Source organism: Rhineura floridana, chromosome 2, assembly GCF_030035675.1.
Source record: "Rhineura floridana isolate rRhiFlo1 chromosome 2, rRhiFlo1.hap2, whole genome shotgun sequence".
In the NCBI taxonomy this organism is placed as follows: Eukaryota; Metazoa; Chordata; class Lepidosauria; order Squamata; family Rhineuridae; genus Rhineura; species Rhineura floridana.
Window position 1 is genome coordinate 208820072 of NC_084481.1, and position 15501 is coordinate 208835572.

General features: G+C 46.5%; 1 protein-coding gene across 2 annotated transcripts in view; it reads right to left on the reverse strand.

Moving 5' to 3' along the window:
• Positions 1-11928: 11928 nt before the first annotated feature.
• The window catches only part of LOC133378420 (alpha-1-antitrypsin-like), a 33970-nt gene continuing 30397 nt past the window's right edge, over positions 11929-15501 (reverse strand). For both annotated transcript variants that reach the window (XM_061613261.1, XM_061613259.1), the window contains 3 exons: positions 15163-15433; positions 13649-13796; positions 11929-12178 (listed from right to left, as the gene is read on the reverse strand). In XM_061613261.1, coding sequence (XP_061469245.1) covers positions 11987-12178; positions 13649-13796; positions 15163-15433 — 611 coding nt within the window. In that variant the 3' untranslated portion in view covers positions 11929-11986. The remainder of the gene's footprint in view (positions 12179-13648; positions 13797-15162; positions 15434-15501) is intronic.

A 15501-nucleotide genomic window follows, 5' to 3' on the forward strand; every position in this document is an offset into this window, starting at 1 on the left:
GATAATTAGGAAAGGTATTGAAAATAAAACAGCCGATATCATAATGCCGTTGTATAAATCTATGGTGAGGCCGCATTTGGAATACTGTGTACAGTTCTGGTCGCCTCATCTCAAAAAGGATATTATAGAGTTGGAAAAGGTTCAGAAGAGGGCAACCAGAATGATCAAGGGGATGGAGCGACTCCCTTACGAGGAAAGGTTGCAGCATTTGGGGCTTTTTAGTTTAGAGAAAAGGCGGGTCAGAGGAGACATGATAGAAGTGTATAAAATTATGCATGGCATTGAGAAATAATAATCTCATAATACTAGAACTCGTGGACATTCAAAGAAGCTGAATGTTGGAAGATTCAGGACAGACCAAAGGAAGTACTTCTTTACTCAGCGCATAGTTAAACTATGGAATTTGCTCCCACAAGATGCAGTAATGGCCACCAGCTTGGACGGCTTTAAAAGAAGATTAGACAAATTCATGGAGGACAGGGCTATCAATGGCTACTAGCCGTGATGGCTGTGCTGTGCCACCCTAGTCAGAGGCAGCATGCTTCTGAAAACCAGTTGCCGGAAGCCTCAGGAGGGGAGAGTGTTCTTGCACTCGGGTCCTGCTTGCGGGCTTCCCCCAGGCACCTGGTTGGCCACTGTGAGAACAGGATGCTGGACTAGATGGGCCACTGGCCTGATCCAGCAGGCTCTTCTTATGTTTTTATGTTCTTATTGATTCTGAGTTTTAGCGTTTCAAAATAAAATATCATACAGAACGAAATTACAATGTACCATTTGTAATTCAGTAATACAAGCAACAAAAAGATTTCGGTGGAAAAAGGAATTGGATCATTAAAGACCAGCAGGGGGCCACACTTAAAAATGAAATGTAAAAAAAGGAGAGGATTCCATCCCTAGTCTAGACCTGGGGCCTGGGAAAGTTGCACATGAACAACCTAAGAGCTTTCTGTATGTGGCAGTGCCATTTCTCTGACTGAGCTGGTGGAGGCCATCTTGGCTGTGGCATTGGAGGAACCATGGATGATAGCCCTGGGTGATTTCAGTGTTCTTGCTGAGGCTGCCTCTAGTGTTCCAGCTCAAGACTTCATGGCCTCCATGATGACCATGGGGCTATCTCAAGCAGGGTTGCCAGGTCTCCGGTTTCCTGCCGGAGTCTCAGGGAAAAAGGGGCCGTCTCCGGCCTCCGGCTATACTTCATTTAAAAAGGTGGATCTGTGGCTTTTCAGTGGCCCCCTCAACCACGCATGCGTGATTGACACACGCATACGTTGGGCTGTGGCTGGCCGCCTTCCTGCCCTTTCTCAGTCAGCCGGGGACTGCAGACACAGGAGGACGAAGCGGCTGCCAGCAGGTGCCTCAAGAAGACTCGAGCTGCCGCCGTCATTGCATGGAAGCTGCCTTGGCACTGGGTCGACAAGCCGAAAGGAGTTCAACGAGGCTAAGTGCGGGAGAAGGAGAAGGGCATGCACATATACACAAGAGCCTTCCCCATCATGAAAGCAGGCAGGGGCTCCCGGCCACTTCCCTCCCGGAAAACGGCTGACAGGCCCAAGGCGGTCCTTCTCCTCCTCCTCTCACCTGCGACCGGCTTCAAGCGCCAGCTGCCTTTTGCGCAGAGTTCCGGGTCGCCGAGCGCCAACCTCGGCCTCACCAGCCCACGCGGCAGAAGGCACACGCCCGCCCGCCCTGCCTTCTTTGGGCCAAGGAAAAGGCAGAGGCCCGGCGCACCCAGGAGGGGAAGAGCAGGTGGCGGGGTGGAGGCTTAGGTTTGGGAGAGGCGCCTTGGCCGTCACCAGCCTTGGGGGGGAGGATGGAGCCTGCCCCTCACCGTTTCCTGAAGGGACCCCCCCCAGCAGCAGCCCCTGCCCGCTGCCAAGCGGCCTGCCAACCTCAGCAGGAGTGGAGGCCGGCCAGCCGGCTCCTTCTTAGCCCCGGATCCGGTTCCCCACAGCATGAGGGGTGAAGCGGCCGGCCATCCTTTCCGGAGCTGGCAGGCCGCTTGGCAGCGGGCAGGGGCTGCTGCTGGGGGGGGGTCCCTTCAGGAAATGGTGAGGGGCAGGCTCCGTCCTCCCCCCGAGGCTGGCAACGGCTGAGGCGCCTCTCCCAAACCTAAGCCTCCACCCTGCCACCTGCTCTTCCCCTCCCGGGCGCGCCGGGCCTCCGCCTTCTCCTCGGCCCAAAGAAGGCAGGGCGGGCGGGCGTGTGCCTTCTGCCGCATGGGCTGGCGAGGCCGAGGTTGGCACTCGGCGACGCGGAACTCTGCGCGAAAGGCAGCCAGCGCTTGAAGCCGGTGGCAGGTGAGAGGAGAAGGAGAAGGACCGCCTTGGGCCTGTCAGCCGTTTTCTGGGAGGGAAGTGGCCGGGAGCCCCTGCCTGCTTTCGGGATGGGGAAGGCTCTTGTGTATATGTGCGTGCCCTTCTCCTTCTCCCACACTTAGCCTCGTTGAACTCCTTTCGGCTTGTCGACCCAGTGCCAAGGCAGCTTCCATGCAACTCCCGGGGCCGTTTTCACACGAGAGGTTTCAAACGCCCCTTTTGCATTTCCCGCGTCTGCAGAGCCTGCTTAAAACTATTCCTCGTTCTGGCCCGCAGAAACACTTGTTCCCGCTCCAGGCTAGCATAGCATCCTTTTTCGTGAAAAGCCTTTTCACGGGTAATGGATGGTTTCCGGGGCACTTTTGTGTTGCCCTGTCCCGTTACTTTCGCCTAGTGTATCACATTCCCAAGATCACACATCTCTTTTTTTGTTTGTGTTAATGACTTTGTAGCTGCCATTACTATGACAGTCTCTTATCGTTGCCCATATATACTTGTGCTTGAAATGGAGAGTGTTTACTTTCAGCAACCCACCACATCAAGAAAACCAGAGTCTTGTGCCCCCCCCAATAAGCAGTATCAAGTTGGTTGAAATGAACTGCACTTTCAGTTTTTCATTATCTGAGTCTGATGACTCTGGTTGCAGGGTTAGCATGTGTTAACTAATTTGAGTATTGCTTCCTCAAATTGCACTGTCATTTATTTACTGGTTTTTATTTCTTCTTCTCTGCCTAATATGGAGTAGAAAATATTCTACAGCAGCCAACCTTAATCTGGTGATCGCCAGATGTTTTGGACTACAGCGCAGTTATTTATGTTCTCAGGCATGGGATTTAAGGTTTCATAATGATTAGATCATAAATAGGTGAAAGGCTTTGCATTAGTTCAGACAGCCTGTTATATAGCCTTGTTAATAGAAGAGATTTCCAAAAATAGGCTTTTGAGTAAGTGGTGTATCTTAACAGTCGTGCAAACTGAAATTAGTAATTTAGGCAAACTAAAGTTAGTAATTTCTTACAGATTTATCGCAATGTGTTGGGTACTGTGCAGAAAGAGAAGTGGTACATTATTAAAACCTTTGCCCAGTTTTCTTGATCTAAGTCTCTTGAGCATACACTATGGGTCAGTTTACCTTCTACACCAAAGGACTTCTGTGGGATTTAAAATTAATTTAAGCAAAATTCCCTGGACTATCAACAGTAGTTTGAAACTAATCACAGAAGCCCGATTTCTACATCTAAAAGACATTGATTTCAAATAGCTTCTCGTACATCATTTTACTTTATTGCTTAACATATTTTAGATTAGGGAGTCTCAAGATTTGAGCCTCCGTAAATCAAATTAATGACTGTTCTAGTCTTTCAGAATGTAAGGTTAGAAAATAATTCAGTTGGAGCAATAAAATGATAATGTAATTGGGTCTCTGAAATAAGCTTCCTTCCCTAGCAGCTGCCTCCTTAAGGAGGCCCAAATTAACTTTTAAGGATTAGACAAACTTCTCTTACTCTGCTTGCTTGAACATTTAGCAGTGTGTCTGGTTTCTGACTGTTTCCTCTGGGTGTAATGACAAGACAGGTAAACATATAGTAAAGGGAGTGACTGTGTGTGTGTGTTTTTCCCCGTTGGCTACTGTACAGCAAGTGGAGCAGCATATTAAATAGTATGGTTTGCTTGCTTTAGAAAGCCTAATGGACACTTGGTTTTTCTCAGATAAATGGGGTCACTTTCAAAATACATTTAAGGGGAAAGAGCGTAGAACCACTTAATTCTAATAGGGCTGGCAAAAGCTATGTTAGGGACTCATCACATTGTCTTTTAAGGCGAAGAACTACTGGGTGACCTTGGGCCAGTCACTGCCTCTCAGGCTCAGAGGAAGGCAATAGTAAACCACCTCTGTCTGAATACTGCTTACCATGAAGACCCTATCTGGGATCAACTTGAAGGCAGTCCATTTCCATTTTGCATCACCCTAAGCTTGTGAGAAAGAATGACCTTGTCACTTCAGATGGACCTAGGAACACCCTGTTAGGTAAGATTTCTATTTTAATCTCCAGAGAATTTTTTTTTGAATGGTATGCTCCAAGCAACTGGTTGATACAATGTATCATGTTTAATGATGTCACTAGGGCCCACCCCGTGACGTCACTAAGGCCCGCCCCATGACATCACTAGGGCCCACCCCGTGATGTCACTAAGGCCCGCCCTGTGATGTCACTAGGGCTCACCCACGTGATATCACTAGGGCCCGCCCCATGATGTCACTAGGGCCCGCCCCCATTTTCTCAGGTTTTTGGATGGTTCCAACCTGGCAACCCTAATCTCAAGTTGTCACTGGTCTGACGCTTAAGGCAGGGTATACCCTCGACTTGGGTTTTGCTCCAGATGGAGGAAGGGGTGGTATGGAGATGAGGGGTGGATGTCACCCCATTGTCATGGTCAGACCACTTCCTGGTGAAGTTTAGACTTATGGCTCCGATCCTTCCCTGCAGGGGTGGTGGACACATTAAGATGGTCCACCCCTGGAGACTAATGGAAACCACTGGATTCCTGAATGCCCTGGGGGAGTTCTGAGTGGTGACCCTGTTGAAGCCCTTGTCACACTATGGAACAGAACAGTGAGGGGCATCAGGCTCTTGACACGGTTGCCCCCGAGCACCCTCTCCAGCATTGTGGAGCCTGGTTTGCACCTTGGAACATCAGTGAGCTAAGGGCAATGAAACAGGCTGGATGACGGCTAGAGTGCAAGTGGCGAAAGACATGTTGTGAGGCTGATTGGGCATGAGTAAAACATCATAACCATGCCTACTGTGTGGTGCTGAGGATGGCAAAGAAGGCCCAGTTCTCTGCTCCATCACATCCTCAAGTAGCCATCCAGTGGAGCTTTTCTGTATTGTCAGGGGTCTGTTGACATCATCTCCAGGAAATGGAGTTTTACACCCTTTGGAGGTCCACTGGGAATTATTTGCAAGGCACTTTGAGAGTAAAGTTGTTTGCCTCCATAGCAATCTTGATGCCCCATCCACATCTATGGTAGTCCCCAGTGAGGTGTCCAGTGCAACCTCTGCTGCAACTTCTTGGGATCGGATTCAGTTGATGTGGCCTGACGATGTGGACAAGGTGCTTATGACAATGCAGCCAGCAATGTATCCTGTCAACACTTGCCCTTCTTGCCTTATTAAAGCTTGCCAAGGAGGTTTGATGGAGTGGATCCAGGGTGTGGTCAATGCATCATTGTGGGAGGGCCACCCTGAAAGAGGTGGTGATCTAATCGCTCCTGAAAAACCCCACCCTGGACTCATTGGTTTGTGACAACTACTGCCTGATTGCAAATACCCCCTTTTTAGGGAAGGTGATTGAGAGGTTGTGGCACAGCACTTGCAAGCACTCTTGGATGAAACAGATTATCTTGACTCATTCTAATCTGGGTCCAGGCCCTGATGCATGACCAAGAAAGAAAGAAAGAAATAGATAGACCATATAATTTGATTAAAATGGTTGTGTATTGGTTGACAAATATATACTTAATAAAAATTAAATAAAACAATTCCCATAAAACATTTTGTCTGAAGTTACCAGCATGCGAACATCACTAACACAAATGGTTTCTTTTTACTGAAATTATGGAGTCCCCCCAACCCCCACACACCAAATTCAAAATGTAAATGGTAAAGACAAAAGTATTTTGAGAGGAAGGTGTGTCCAAAATGCTTCCAGTTGACCACCCTATGCTCTGAAGATGACTTGAGATATGGGACCATTTACACTTTCCCAGGCTACATGGTCGTGGTGGTGGGGAAACTCACTCATCCAAGTAAAGGAAAATTTGTCTGTAAACTGACGTACTTAAAACAATCAATAGCGCCATCTAGTGATGTGTGCTACATCATTCTAGGAGCAAATAAGAACATAAGAACATAAGAAGAGCCTGCTGGATCAGGCCAGTGGCCCATCTAGTCCAGCATCCTGTTCTCACAGTGGCCAATCAGGTGTTCACTGTTTGTTTGCCAGTTCCAGTTCAGATATTAAATTATATTAAATTCACACACATGGGTTCAGCCATCCCAGGTATGCATGAGTATACAATATTACATTAAAATATTTTTAATTTACAAATTTATTCTCCTGTATACGTAGGGAGTTCCCCAAATAGGTAGAAAGCACTGTCCAGTTCTGAAGGCCCCAATGTGCTACCAACTAATAGGCACACAACAATCTGAGTTTCTGATTAGAGGAAATGATTAATAATCCCATACTTCCAATCCAAATTCTGAATGTATAGGTCTGAGATCAAAGTTAGAAATGGGCAAATTTGGAATGGGCAAGTTTTATTTCAGAATGTGAATGTTTACTGCACATTAACTGTAGAATGCTATATGATTTTTTAAAAATCTTGCCAAGTGCGCTTCACAGTGCAAGTTGAAACACTGTGAATGACTGAGTATTGCAAACAACCTTCATTAAAAAAACTTGCAAATTGTGAATTAGCTTTCATCTGACATGCAATGTAGTTCTCTGAGCTAAGAAACTTAGCTCATCTATAGTCATAAATGATTTTACCATTTGCCCTGTGCAGCTTCTGTACATCCAATAAGTGATCAGGCAGCAGGATTACACCATGTCCAGCCTGCCTAGGAACATAGGAAGCTGCCTTTTATTGACCTGTCTAGCTCAACATTGTCTATATCAGGTAGAGAACTACAACTCTGAACAGCCCCAGCAAGCATAGCCAATGGTTCGGATGGTAGAAATCGTAGTTCAAGTATCTCTACAAGGCCAAAGGTCCCACACATGATCTACATTAACTGGCAGCCACTCTCCAGGGTTTCAGATTGAGATCTCCCCCAGAGGTATCTAGAGATGCCAGAGATTGAGCCTGGGACTTTCTGCATGCAGATGCTCTGCTAATGAGCTACGGCTCTAACACTTCTTTCAGGTTTCACCACAAACCTTCAGCAGAACCAACTTAATAGGTGCAATCAGGGCTGGCGCCAGAGGGCAGCCAGGTTGGGCTTTGGCCAAGGGCCCCTGTGGCCCAGAGAGGCCCCTGCTTAGGGTGGGAGGATGGTGCTCTCATTCCGTGATCCGTGGCAGCATCAGGTCCTGCAACCCAACCCTGCTGCGGATCGCAGAGAGGAAGCTCCAGGCACACACACCCCAAGACAGTGCAGGCTTCAAAAAGCTCGCATGCACACACCCCACCTACCTCTCTCATCAGTGTAAATGCTGTGCACATGCCTGCCATCACCCAAGATGGCAGCAGGGGCTTCCCTAAAGGGCTGACACCCCCATCACCATCTTGGTTAATGGCAGGCATGAGTGCTATGTGCACACATCATTCACATGGCACAAGAGGTAGGTGGGAAGTGAGGGCAAGCTTATTAGCCCTGCACCATCTGTATGGGCCATAGCATAACGGGCCTGGTGCCGGCTGGTGCTCAAGAGCCCAGTCATGTCTGATGCTGGCCCTGAATGCAGTAGGCTTGTATAGGCTTTGGCAGCCAAACCTTTGACTGCCAAAGCCTCCACAGACCCTGGCTGACAAAGACTTTACTCAGCTAGGAGAATTCTGTCTTGGTGGCTATGCTAACAGCCCCGGAAGGAAGCAACTTTTGTCCCCTTCAGATTTTAATCCAAGTGGGAGTAGAATTACAGGGCTGGTACAGCCATTCCTTTACAACAGGATTTTGCAAGCCCTTTCATTCTTTTCTGAACCTGGTTTCCATGCTCCGGGGGTGGGTGGGTGTGTGCAATGTCAGAGCCAGGAGGTGAGGTCCCTCTCCTGTCCATTTCCTTGCTTGTGGAGAAGCTTGAACATTTGAATCCAATAACTGTCTGATCACAAGCAGGATTTGAGGGTTGTGCCAGTGAGCTCCACCAGAGCGGTTACATCAGCAATGGCCCTGTATCAGAACTGGAGACAATGCCCCTTCCTGGCTCCCAGCTGGACCCTGAGCCATGCAGCTTCCTACATGGGCTTCTCCCTTTCCTCCTGAGTAGCATCACAGGAAAGGTGGACACTTTCTCAGTGATCTTGAAGCTGCTGACTGACTCATCCTCTCTTCAGCTCCTAGGGCTTTAGGGGGATGGTGCAGATGGGCACAAAGATCCAGGTGGAAAACCAGACAGCTGGTATGGAGACTTTGGTTCTTGTGGCTAGGATGCTGGGTCCAAAGCCTCTATAGGAATAAGGCATTTCTCAGAGTTGCTGGCAGAAGTGAATTTGGTCTGGGGGAGTGCTGTTCCCCTTGCCCCTCCTCTGAAAGATGCCAGGCTCCAGGTCTGTGCAGGGCTGAACCGTGATAGCCTCCTATTCATATGTTTCACCCTTTGTGTTAACAGGAGCCTTTGACAAGGTCTAGTTTTTGGAGCATGAACACAGGGAAAAGGAACATAGGAGTATATGTGGGCTACACCAGTAAGATGAAAAAAATAACTGGTTTTATTTCTCAGTTTCTCTGACCCAATTCTCAGCCTAGCCTTCATCATGGAGCCACTCTCCAAAATCAAGGTTAGAGCATGCTCAGTTCCAATTTTTCTAAAGAAATCACTTTTGCCTTTTGGCCACCAGGTGGCAACCATACCAACATATCTTACATGTGCCTCCGAGATAGTTCTAATTTTTCTCAACTGCAAGCCAAAACCACTGTAAAAAATAACCCTTCTTTGAAAAATTATATAATCAAGTGACTTAATTGCTTAATATTTGGTGGACAAATCTGAGGCAAAAGATGTTGGCTTCTGTTAATTTGATCTGTAGTCAACTTTTATTTTTGTTCACATTTTGCATCTTTCAAACTTCAAAGGCAAAGAACGTTTGCATATTATAGAACTGGCATTTAGAAAGCAGCTTGGGATGCTTCCAAACTGTTAATATTTTCGGGTGGGATTCAATCATATATTTGCCAATTCTGGTTTTGCAATAACACTTGCACAACAAACCTGCTTCCCCCCCCCCAAAGTCCCTGGACTTTTTGTGATAAGGAAGGGGATTGGAAAGTTCACTGGAAAGTGTGGAGTAACACTTGCTTGACACGTCATCTAATCTCCCCACAAACAAGTCAGAATGCATGCTCATTAAATAGCTAACGTCATCTAATCTCCCTGGAAAACAATAAGGATGTATGCTCAATAAACAGTCCTCTGGAAGCACTCTTGGCCCTTCTGCTTTGTAGTTACTGGCAATGAGGCTAAGTTGCAAGCACGTAAATGGGGGTATGTATGGGTTTCTTCCAAAGCTCCAATTAAGAGTTTCCTTCCTTCCTTCCTTCCTTCCTTCCTTCCTTCCTTCCTTCCTTCCTTCCTTCCTTCCTTCCTTCCTTCCTTCCTTCCTTCCTTCCTTCCTTCCTTCCTTCTTTTTTGGGTAGATCCCAGGCCCAGCTATTATTTGGTAACAGCAGGCAGCTAATGTAGCAACAGGCAGAAAAACATAAAAGAATCTCTGTTATATGAATTTTGGCAAGCTGAGCTGTCATGGGCATTCTCCACTGCAGTTCCATGTCTCTGCAACTAAATGTTAAAACCCCATCTACATTGTCAGTTTGTTCCTAACCTTGGGACACAGCTATCCTAGGGTATGGTTGGAAAGCACATAAGACTGCCACCTTCCTGAAGTTAAGCAGGCTTGGCTCTGGTCATTGCTTGGACGGGAGGCCTCCTGGCAACCACATGCATGCCACCACCTTGGGTTCCATGATAGGAGAAAAGTGGTGTGTAAATGGCAGAAAATAAGTATCAGCCTTGGGGACATTGAGAGAATATGTTTCGACTAAAAAGCAACCTTAGTTCCAGGCAATGAAAGGACTTCTGAGGGAGAGAAAGAATTGTTTTGTTATTCTTTATGAGGCATTTCCTACCAGAAGAAATGTGTGTAATAAATAGGTAATATAACTCAGGCTTATGCATATTGTGCTGAACCCAGCCCCATAAGTGCCAGAAGTTTTACAGCTTTCACCCAACCTCCATATGTTTTGGACTACAACCTCCATCAGCCCCAGCAGTCAAAAACATCTGGAGGACACTTAGATAGGGAATAACATAAGAAAAGCCCTGCTGGATCAGGCCAAAAGCCATCTAGTCCAGCATCCTGTTCTCATAGGCCAACGAGATGCCTATGGGAAGCCAAAAAGCAAGATCTGAGCACCAGTATAGACCACCAAGTACTTGGCAGCCCTTCCCCTGCTTTGCAGTCCCTGGCAGGTAGTGAAAAACAAGAACTCTTTTTTTTTATGGGGGGAGACCACCTTACATGGCCTGAGGGCTGAGGTCAGTTTGCTGAATCACAAATAGTACAAACCTGGTATAACCTGCACTCCTAGGGGTAATCTATGAGCCTGCAAAATACAACTGTAAATATGGTTAAGTATGAGATGGTGAATTAAACCATGTTTCTTTTGCAATTCCCTACAACTCTTCTTTGGTATTATGGCACTTTCCTCTCTGGAATCATGTCTGTGATTGTTGTGCCTAATTCCTACCTCTCTTTTCCAGGACTTAAGCTATGGGTTGCTTCTCACAGTAGAGGTACTACATGAAATTTGCCTTAGAAACTGCCTTCATGGCAGCCAGTTTGTTTCCGGGCACAATTCAAAGTGTTGGTTGTGATCTATAAAGCCCTATATGGCCTAGGTCCAGGCTATCTTGTAGACCGTATCTACATATAGGGATATGAGCCTGCCCAGGCCCTGAGATCTTCGGGAGAGGCCTTTCTCTCAGTCCCAACGCCCTCACAAGCACGACTGGTGAGGACGCGAGAGAGGGCCTTTTCGGTGGCTGCCCCTAGGCTTTGGAATTCCCTTCCTAAAGAGGCAAGGATGGCCTCCTCTTTATTGTCCTTCCGTCGGCAGGCAAATACTTTTTTATTCCAACAGGCTTTTAGAATAAAAGGTGGTTAGGACAGTTCGTTGAGAGGTTGCTGCATTGTTTATTGCTTAATTGCACTACTTTCAATGTGTGTTTATTTATTTTAAGTGGATGTTAAATGTTTTAATTGTGCTAATGGTTTAATCTTATTTTAATGTCGAATTTTGAATGGTTTAATCATATGTATCTATGTTTGTTGTAAGCCGCCCTGAGTTCCACTTGGAAAAAGGGCGGGGTATAAATAAAGATAATAAATAAATAAATATTCATGGGACAGCCATTGTGTCCGATGTCACAAATTGTTTGGGTGGGTCTGCTTCTGTGCAGGCCATCACTGTGTGGTCCGTCTCCATTTCATCAATAAGCCAATGTCTGGCAGCGGCTGACAAGCAGACTTATGCACTCAAGCAAGAGTGGGAAACCTCAGACCCAGAGGCCAAATGAGCCCCTCCAGGCCCTCCTGTCTGGCCCTTTGCTTTATATCCTCCTTGAATGTTCTTGCCCTCGGAAGGTTGGCCAGAAGGGAATGCAGCCCTCAGGTTGAAAAAGGTTCTCCACCAGAGACAAATCTGCCTGGGGAGTCAGTGCATATGAGGAGGTAAGTAGAATGGGCTAGAAGTCACAATGCACTGTGCCCAAATGTACAAGCCATGCTGGCTTTATATAGGTCAATCTCCTTCCCTTCCTCTCCTTCCCAAACAACCCAATATGCAGCTTAACTGGAGAGGCATCAGGAAAGTCAGTTCAGTGTTGATCAGACCAATGTATTTATTAAGTACATGCCAATTAATAGTCAGGTAACTTTGGCCTATCTACTTCTCCGTAGGATTTATGATCTTTGCCATGAAGAGGATGCTGTTAGTATGTTCATCAACAACCATAACTATGAAAGGTGAGTCAAACGTAACAATCGTAGGCATAGACATTGGCACCAGGTCCATAGAAGAAGCTGCTGAGGCTTCTGTTCCTCTCTCATCTATCATCATCATCGCCTTATGAATGGCCTGCAAAGGAAAGAGACAGAAATAATGTCATTCTGCCTACAGATAGATACAATATGAATGCATTGTGTTAGACCAGGAGGGGCTAACATTTTTTGGGCTGCGGGTTGCCAACCTTCCAAGGGGCTGCAAGAGGGCAGTGAGGTGTAGCCATCCCACACTCTTGCACAGCCAGCCTTGCATGCACACCCACACAGGACACCCACACACATACACTCCTCTCCATTCATCATGTGAGCAATCTGATTATTTTTTGGGGGGGGGAGAATTCCCTGGGGGACACAGGAGTTATTCTTATTGGTTATTACATCTGTTAGTCACTTTATACAAAATGCATGAAAGCAAAACAAAATACAAACAGACAAAATCAATTTAAAACCAGAAAATTTAAAACAAGGTACAACACAAAACAACTAAAATGTTCATCCAACAGCATAGTAAAAATGACAAGTCCTACCCCACCCCAATGAAAGATGAGTACCACTGAAGAGGCCAGCTTAGCTACCAAAGGCCTGAGTAAATAAAAATGGTCTGGCAGCTAAAAACTAATAATGATGGGGAAATGAAATGAACTGCCTTCAAGTCAATTCTGACTTATGGCAACCCTATGAATAGGGTTTTCATGGTAAGCGGTATTCAGAGGGGGTTTACCATTGTCTTCCTCTGAGGCTGAGAGGCAGTGACTGGCCCAAGGTCAGCCAGTGAGCTTCATAGCTGTGCAGGGATTCGCACCCTGGTCTCCCAAGTCATAGTCCAACACACTAACCAAGTATTCTACAATCAGGAGGCCACTTCTGGTTTGGTCACCCTCTACCACTCCCTCAGGTGAGGCATATGATGAAGACTGCAGGGCCTGAGCTATGATAGTATTAGTCAGCAGCAATCACGCATCACCAGCAAAGACACTTTTCAAGTTTTCAGTACCTTCTACGTGTGTTTTTGAACCTCCTGATGTGTTATGACTGCATAGGCACCCCTCAACAGATGGTGGCTGTGGAAGTCCGCTTCTGTGCATAATACCACAATCCTAAACACTCTTACTAGGGAGGAAGCCCTGTTGAACACAGTGAAACTTACTTCTGTGTAAATATGTGTAGAATTGCCCTGTCACATATACATATAAATCAATCCTCGGTGTTTGAGGAACTGGAATTTACTCGATGGGATGCTTGAAACCTTTGGACATTAAAACAAATATGTGATGTAGATAAACTGGGGAAATGGCCATTCCATGTCTCTGGAAACTATGGTTCTCTGAGAGAGCTTGGGAAGAGCTAACAGAAAATACTTATCACCCTCAGAAAACTATAATATGTTGGATGTTTTGAAGGAAGTCATGATCATAAACAGGTATAAGATAGTAACACAGTAGATATGCACATGTCTGCAGCTTTCAGTCAGAGCAAAGCTATCACTAGCTTTTAGCATGTCAATTCCCTTTTCTACACAAGAAAAAAAAATACCCCAACTTACGCCAGAAAGCCGGTGCTGAGGCTGCCCTGTAATTCCAGTCAAATCTGCTCTGTCAGTGAAGACATCAATCACACCCATGGTGTACATTATGTCTTTCAGGTTAAGCTCTCCGCTAGCCAAGCATCTTGGAAGATACAGGTTTACAGAGCTATTCCAGAATAAAAACAGGAGAGAGAGAAGGGTTTGTCATTGTCGGAGAAAATACCACATAAATTAGGCTTGTTCTGTAGATGCGGCAGAATAGAGCGACAGAATGGAAGGCAATGAATCTGATGACAAGGATGCAACTGAGGGCTTGAGACCAATGGGTTCATCTCCCATCTCCCCCTCACTGCATGATGCTTGAACCAAAGAATCCATTCTCTGAAAGAATTCATACATAAGGCAGAAAGCTGCCTTATGCTGGTAGCCACTGGTGGCTGGCACCCATTAGGACTGGCAGGGTGGAAGGCAAAGAGGCCCCAAGTAGGTGGGGGCAAAGCCAATGATGGGCAGAGCCAACCAGTTCTAGGTCTGCCCCCATCCTCTTCCCAGAGCTTGGAAAAGTTACTTTTTTGAACTACAACTCCCATCAGCCCAATCCAATGGCCACGCTGGCTGGGGCTGATGGGAGTTGTAGTTTAAAAAAGTAACTTTTCCAAGCTCTGCCTCTTCCCTGCCGCGTTCTATAAAGGCAACACTGAGACTAAGGAAGAGGCAGCCCACAGCCAGCATCACCCCGAGACTGAATGTCAGTAAAGCAGGCAGGTAGGGGCTGGCTGAAAGCAGACTGAGGCTGGTGGGGCAGTGCCCCATTTGCCCTAATGGACCAGCTGCCACTGGTCACAGGGGAGATGCCAGGGACTGAACCTGGACTTTCTGCATTTAAAACATGTGCCCCACCGCTGAGCCTCAGACCTTTCAATTCCCTCGGGTCCTCAGCAAATGGATGTTAGGTTTTAATCATCACATGTAATGAAACAAAACAAATCTCCAAAACACAGTTGCTGGAGAACTGTTACTTTGCAAAATAAGAAGAGTTCCCAGGGCCTGTTTCTGCAGAGAATGTGATTGTCCCCTGCCACAGCTGCTAGATGCACCAGCCATTGGGCAAGTTTTCCATAAGCCCAGTTCCAACTCTTGGCAAACCCCTCATACAGTAACTTGAAGGATGCATGGGGCTAGTGGGGGTTCATGCCTAGTAGAAGGTACCTAGAATTTACAACACGTGGCTAGGGCAACTTAGAGGGCTTTAAAAAAGGACTCAAAAAATTCATGGAGGAAAAATGTATCAAGCACTATTGGCCATGACAGCTAAACAGAACAGGGGAATAGCTGTAGTTGCTGGACTACAACTCCCATCATCCCTAATCATTGGCAACCCTGGCTGAAGCTGATGGGAACTAAAGTCCAACCAATGTCTGGAGATCTGCAGGTTCCCCACTGCTGAAACAAAGCCTTGTCTTCAGAGGCTCATCCTACAATGATTGTTCTTATATCTCTCAATCTGAACAGCTTGGCACCAGAGTCAATACCTCTGTGAGAGTATTTTTTTCCAGGTCCGCAAAGCTCCACATGACAAGCTGCTGGCCACCCTCTCCAGCTGCCCTTTGTCTGGTAGGATAAAATATGCAGCAGCATGTCCTTCGTAGGGCAGTTTCAAAATGGTACAAGATCGCTCATCATCATGGCCGGTTTCGAACATGCCCATCTGAAACATCATTGGCACTTTCACAACAGTGTAAGGATCCACATAGAAGTCACGCTCCTCAGTGTACTTTGGATCAAAGGGCTTCTTCCACTTGGCTTACAGGAGGAAGAAGATGTTAGTGGATATTGTAAGAAAATAACATAGCTATTTGTTATTTATTAGA